At 60.9% G+C, this 7,099-nt stretch overlaps 1 protein-coding gene across 1 annotated transcript; it reads right to left on the minus strand.

Annotated features, from left to right (window-relative positions):
* Window positions 1-1,160: 1,160 nt before the first annotated feature.
* On the minus strand, window positions 1,161-4,172 carry LOC131848766 (myosin-14-like). Its single transcript, XM_059198697.1, has 2 exons — window positions 2,224-4,172; window positions 1,161-1,317 (listed from the first exon to the last, which is right to left on the minus strand). The coding sequence occupies exons 1-2, from the start codon at window positions 4,170-4,172 to the stop codon at window positions 1,161-1,163; spliced, it is 2,106 nt and encodes a 701-aa protein (XP_059054680.1).
* Between the last annotated feature and the right edge of the window lie 2,927 nt (window positions 4,173-7,099).

Consider the following 7,099-nt stretch of genomic DNA (forward strand, 5'->3'; position numbering starts at 1 on the left):
CGTCTCTGTAGCCCGGTCCCCCTGCACCGGGGAGCCGGGACAATAACTCGTACTGCCCGTCGCTTCGCAGCGGCGGGCGGTGTTCAGGGCGGATTGATGCCGCCGGGGAGCTGATGCCCAGGGCAGCCTTGATTTCCCGGATGCCCTTCTCTATTTGGGCACCGATACGGGCATCAATCAGCTCCCCGGTCGCCCTCATAATATCCGCCCTGAAGGCCCCGACTTCATCCGGCTCGGGGTCGGGCCAGGGGGGTGCCCTCACCCTCGCAGGCTCCTGTGGTGCCTGGCAAGCGGCTGAAGGGGTTTGCGGCCCCGACCTCGCCGCGAGTTGCCGCATCTGCGCTTGGAGCGCCTGGAGTTGGCTTCGGAGCTCCTTATTCTCCTTACGGAGCTCCTCCACCTGTCGTTCCAACTTCCGGCGCTCGACGGCACCCGCGGTGAAGTCCTTGTTGACGACGGCACTGCTGTCCAGCTCCTCTGCCATCATCAACACGGAGCCGATGGACTCCTTCAGCCGCTTCTGGTCGGCCCCCTTCAGGTTCCCACACCTGTAGACCGTCTCCAAGGCAGCCCCCAGCTTCTTCTGGGCCTCCGTCCTGAAGACGGCAACAGGCTGCAGGTCATCCATCGGGGGGGCCTTCCCCTTCTCCACAGGGACCCCCGAGGGACGGACAAACGTCCCGTCATCTCCCCGTTTCTCCTGCCGCCGGGACTTCGGCGACCTGGCCGGACTCTCCGGGCCCACAGGCACCTTCAGAACCACCCCGGTCCCGGGCGACGGGCAGGGGATCTTCGACGGCTTGGCACTCCCGCCCGCCGCCCCGGAAGGGCCCGGTCCATCCGCGTGCGGCCGCTTCGGCACGGCCGTTTTCGTGAGCCCGTCTTCGATCGACACCAGGCACCCGGACATCTCGTCCTCCACCAGCATCGAGCGCGTCGAGCGCGTAGAGCGCGTCGACGACGCTGAGGAAGGCCGAGACGCCAGCGACCTGGCACTCGAGACGGGCCGCGACCTCGCCGACCGCACCGTGTCGGCGTCCGCTAGCGTGATGGAGTCCGACATGGACCAAAACGCTAAGTCCCGGGGCAGGGACAAACACTCCTCGTCCCCCCGGCGGGGGACGGGAAAAGGAAGGGGCTGCTACCACCAGCCAACTTCCTCAACCCGACAACAAAGGGGTCACGCCCGACCTAAGTCGGGCGGGTACAATGGAGGCTTGCGCCTCCACAAACTGCTCCAGGGTTTCCCCTGGAGCGGGCGCACTAGGCAGAGTTAACCCCTGCACAGTGCAGCCGCTCCCGGTGAACACCACTAACCTCAGCACAATAAAATAAAAACGAAACAAAACAAGAATCAAACTTAACCTAACTTAACCTAACTATATGTACAGAACCTAACCTAACTATATATACAAATACCATTAAAAGAAAAAACAAACAAACAAGGAAAGACAAACAAACAAAACAACAAAAAAACAAAAATGTGCCAAAAATCAAAAAAACCTGGAACGCTTCACGATTTTGCCAATCCTTGCGCAACTAAGCTTCTCTGTAACGTTCCAAGTATAACCTAACCTAACCTAACCTAACCTAACCTTTTTTTTTTTTTTTTTTTTTTACGTCAGGAAAATCCATCATGGAGAACCATTCCCTTAGGGAGGAATGGATACTGCCGGACTCCTACCTGCTAAAAACCTGACGACTATTCCTCCTTGAATCATATCGCCCGGGCCATGGGAACGCAAAGCATTCGCCCAAGACCCCGGCATGGTACCCATCGAAGGGACCTCCATCTAGGCGTGCAGGGAATAGTGTCTGCACGCCACCGCCAGACCCTAAAACCTCCCCGGCGAGCTTCGGATTGCCCTAACAATCCTCCACCCTAGGGTCAATTTTGGAGTCGATGCACACCTGATTTTACTCAAGCGTCCATCGACTCCCCCCCCACCTGTGGCCCGCGCCGCGGCTCGGGCCTTAGGCGGGCGACACAAATTAGTGACGCCCACTCTATGGTCGGATTTCCGACCCGCCGCGGCACAGTACCGACAGTTCGGTGATGGCGCGGCGCACCGTGCGGCCTTATGGCCGGGCTCGCTGCAGCGGAAACAGATTCCGCTGCAGTCTTCCCCGGCGGTGCATCGGACGCCCACATGGCCTGTAAGAAGGCACCGATAACACCGCTGAGGTCGCGGGTCCAGAGCCTGTACCCGCGCCATCACCCACCCGATCCTAAGCCGGCCGGCCTCGGCCAACTTCTTAGCGGCGGCCACTGGGCACCGCACCCACACGGAGCCCGTACCCTGGGAGTTGCGCCGGATTTCCCCGGTTTTAACCGCGGACTCCAGGCAACCCCCCTCGCGCATCACGGCGACGACAACGTCAGCCACCAGTGTCGAGTCGTCCAGGTCTCCGATCCTCAGTTCGGCCGACTTAACTGGCCTGGAGACCCGGACGACGTCCTCGGGCAGGACCTCCTCGATCCTGGCGGCTAACGCGTCTGCCGCCTCGCCTGTGTTCGCGCCGGGTATTTCTAAAATACGGGCTCCGGTCCTTCCCACGCGGAACCTCAGGTCGGTGATACCGAGCTGGGCCAAGGAAATCTTGGCCTTCGCCTCGGTGAGCACCGACCCATAGGTGACGCCCCTCTCCTCGGCTCCCGGCCTCATGGTCAGGACGACCGCCGACGATCGAGGGGGGCGTGCCTTCACCTTCCGCGCGGAAGGCTTCCGCTGCGGTTCCTCTTTATGGCCGCCGCTTGGCGCCTTCGTTGGTCGCGCGCTGGTGGGACCTGTCTGGCTTGCGCCAGCACCTTTGCGCTTCCCGCGCCTCACAACCGTCGCCCAGCCCTCCTTGTTTGCTCCGGACGTCGACGGTTGAGAGGCACGTCCTCCACTGGGCTCCCCGGTCTGCGAGGTCCCACCAGCCACCGTGCCGGATGATCCGGCGGCGGGCGCACTCTTCGCGGCCTTCTGAACCCGCGTTCGCTTCACCGAGATCCGCTCCTCCATCTCGGCGAAGCGGATGTTCATGAGCTCGCCCACTCGCCGGATGATCCGGTCCTCAGCGTGCTCGGGCACGGTCTGGGGCGTGATACCCTCCGGCACTTCCGCCGTCGCCCCGGTGATCACCACTGGCGGGAGTTGCGCGGCGGTTTCCGCCTCCTCCAGCCTTCGCAAAGCCTTTTGCAGGGCTACACGGTCTAGAGCGCTTGACTTCTTTAGGTCTTCCAGTTGTCTGGCGCTCTCCCGTGCCTGCCGCTGCCACTCCTCCCTCTCCGTCTTCATCAGCTCGAGTTGTTCCGCCAATGAAGCGAAGGAACTGGCCTTCACCCGGAGGGCGACCAACTCGCGCCTCTCCTTCAGGCCCTCCTGGACCGCCGCATTTGACAGCTGCTGGGCCTCGTCCAGCTCAACACGCAGCATGGCGACCTGCCTCGTGAGGGCCATTACCTCCGCGCTGGTCGACCGCTCTTTGAGGACATCGGACGCCGAACGGATGGCAGAGACGGCGTCCTTTACGTCCTTTACAATGGTGCCCTTCAGGTTGCCGGACTTCTTTATGGCGGCGAGTACCTGAAGTGCACTGTCCTCTATTTTGGCGCCCAGCTCATCGGCGCGCAACGACTCGTCCGCAGTTGATCGGCGGACGGCAGTCCTCGACGCGGAGACGGACCTGGAGGATCCGGCCGAGGCCGAACCCTCTGTCTCCATGCGGGAGGCTGGCCTGCGCTTCCCCTTCCCACCTATCTTCGGGATCGCAGCCCGCTCCACCTGCACCACTTCGACGTCGTCGTCGGAGTCAAGGTGTTGTGACTTCTCGACGACACGCCTCTTACGCCTAAGCCTTTTGGGCGACGTGCTCACCCTCAGGCAGTCCTCCGTCGTTACCGACAGGGAGTTGCGGCAGTCCTCCGACGCAACCGACAGTCCGGACTCCGTACACTCGGAGTCCATGCCGGCCACGTGGATTTCCAGCTCCTCAATCCCCTGTACGGCCTCGACGCACCTCATGACCTCTTTCTCCCACTCCCTCCTACGACTGAGCGTGTCCCCCCCAGAAGACGCGGGACAGCCCACCCCCGGCAAATCCGGTGCGGTGGGGGAGGATTCTCCGGCCGCAGAGCGACCGGTACCTCCCTGGGGTACTTTTTTATTTCGTTCAGCCATCGTCATTTTGTTCCTTTTTACGGGTGTGGTCCCGGACTCCTACCTACAGCGAAACAGAAAAAGAAAGAAAACCAAAAAGGACAGAAAAGACAAAAGACAGACAAAGACAGATAAAAACCTAAGACAAACTAAAACCAAATAAATAAAAACACAAAACAAAAAGAAGAAAAACCAAACAAAACAAAAGAAGGAGAAACAAACAAAAAGAAGACTAAAAGAAAAGTTGGGCGGGTTCCTAACTCCGGGATCCTCGACTTTGTCGAGGCATAGGAATCCTAAACCCGCCCAACCTGCCGGGCTACTGGCCGACATAGTAGCCGTATCCCGAAGGAACGACTACTATCCCGCCCGGGGCGTACCAGAACCAAACCATTGCTCGGCCACCGTTCCCCGCGGACGTATCCACGAGGATGGGGAAGCCTCCCAATGGCAGGCCCATACTAGGAGGTTGCCCGACCCACGCCCCAACCTAACCTAACCTTTTTTTTTTTTTTTTTTTTTTTTTTTTTTTTTAACGTGTGGAAAATCTTCAAAAGACCGTCACCTCGCCGGAGGGATGGCGAGGTGGTGTGTGAGACTTGACTCACTAAAAACCACACGGTGTACCTACGAGCGCCTATGCCGGAGCCAGGGGATTCGCAATGCATTCTACCCCAGCTCCGACGGCGACGGCCCGCCCTGTAGATGTTGTAGGGCAGGCCCCATCTCGTTTTGTGGTTAGGGCGACCTATTTCGCCCTACTTCCATTGTGGAGGCGTGTGGGTACACGCGCACACCTCCGGGGCCTTTGGATTGGGGGGGCTGCCTCCCTCAAGGCAGTCACCCCGGCCCCAGTGGGGGATAGAGGGGGCGGAGTTGGGTACGCCCCCACCTCTAGGCCTGGCTCTTCTGCGGCGGAGGGAAGCGGGACGAGCCCACTCCCGTTCCTTTCCGCCGCCTCCTTCCGCGAGATAACTTCCTCGCAGAAGGAGCTCACCGCCAGCCACGATCTCTCGCTACTGATCATCCTCCGAACTAAATTCGGCAGCGAGAGATCGTCCCCCACTATCCTCCGTGTGAGGACACGGCGCTCACTCTCGAACGCTGGACATTCGTCCAGCGTGTGTTGCGCCGTGTCCTCCACACCTCCGCACTCGTGGCAGCCGGTCGTCGGCTCCTTCCTCGCCACATGACACAGATACCGCCCGAAGCACCCGTGCCCGGACAGTATCTGTGTCATGCGGTACGTCAGTGGCCATCTCCTATTCATCCATCTTTTGAGGATGGGACGGACAGCCTCGACGGTCCTCAGGCCGGCCGATGGACTGGCCAGCCTTTCTCTCCACCTGATCCTGAGGATCCGCCGAAAGTCGGACCTCCGCGCTCCAATCTCATCGGCCAGCGGGTGCCTCCCCATGGAACGCCGCTCCGCGCGCCAGTGATACACTGACGCGTGGAGCTCCGCTACCAAGTCCCACGGAGGAGACCCCGCCAGCAGACCCGCCGCTTCCCCGGATATGGTGCGGTAGCCTCTTATGGCCCGTATGGCCATGACCCTGTGTGGCCTGTTGAGACAGGCCACATTTTCCCCGCCTACCAAGGGCCCCCACCCAGATGGGGGCCCGTACAGGGCCATGGACCGCACCACGCCGAGGTATAGGCGGCGGGAACCTTCTCCCGGGCCCCTCACGTTTGGCAGCAGCCAGCTAAGAGCGCCGGCGGCTGCCATAAGGCGAGGGACCAGGTTCCGGAAATGAGCGCGGAAGCAACCTAACCTAACCTAACCTAACCTAACCTAACCTTTTTTTTTTTTTTTTTTTTTTTTAACGTGTGGAAAATATTCAAAAGACCGTCACCACGCCGGAGGGATGGCGAGGTGGTGTGTGAGACTTGACTCACTAAAAACCACACGGTGTACCTACGAGCGCCTATGCCGGAGCCAGGGGATTCGCAAGTGCATTCTACCCCAGCTCCGACGGCGACGGCCCGCCCTGTAGATGTTGTAGGGCAGGCCCCATCTCGTTTTGTGGTTAGGGCGACCTATTTCGCCCTACTCCATTGTGGAGGCGTGTGGGTACACGCGCACACCTCCGGGGCCTTTGGATTGGGGGACTGCCTCCCTCAAGGCAGTCACCCCGGCCCCAGTGGGGGATAGAGGGGGGCGGAGTTGGATACGCTCCCACCTCTAGGCCTGGCTCTTCTGCGGCGGAGGGAAGCGGGACGAGCTGACTCCCGCTCCCTTTCCGCCGCCTCCTTCCGCGAGATAACTTCCTCGCAGAAGGAGCTCACCGCCAGCCACGATCTCTCGCTACTGACCATCCTCCGAACTAAATTCGGCAGCGAGAGATCGTCCCCCACTATTCGTGTGAGGACACGGCGCTCACTCTCGAACGCTGGACATTCGTCCAGCGTGTGTTGCGCCGTGTCCTCCACACCTCCGCACTCGTGGCAGCCGGTCGTCGGCTCCTTCTTCGCCACATGACACAGATACCGCCCGAAGCACCCGTGCGGACAGTATCTGCGTCATGCGGTACGTCAGTGGCCATCTCCTATTCATCCACCTTTTGAGGATGGGACGGACAGCCTCGACGGTCCTCAGGCCGGCCGATGGACTGGCCAGCCTTTCTCTCCACCTGATCCTGAGGATCCGCCGAAAGTCGGACCTCCGCGCTCCAATCTCGTGGCCAGCGGGTGCCTCCCCCATGGAACGTCGCTCCGCGCGCAGTGATACACTGACGCGTGGAGCTCCGCTACCAAGTCCCACGGAGGAGACCCCGCCAGCAGACCCGCCGCTTCCCCGGATATGGTGCGGTAGCCTCTTATGGCCCGTATGGCCATGACCCTGTGTGGCCTGTTAAGGCAGGCCACATTTTCCCTACCTAGGGCCCCCACCCAGATGGGGGCTCCGTACAGGGCCATGGACCGCACCACGCCGAGGTATAGGCGGCGGGAAC

The sequence above is a fragment of the Achroia grisella genome, unplaced genomic scaffold (assembly GCF_030625045.1).
Source record: "Achroia grisella isolate CSIRO2021 unplaced genomic scaffold, CSIRO_AGI_Agris_v1 utg58699, whole genome shotgun sequence".
NCBI lineage: Eukaryota > Metazoa > Arthropoda > Insecta > Lepidoptera > Pyralidae > Achroia > Achroia grisella.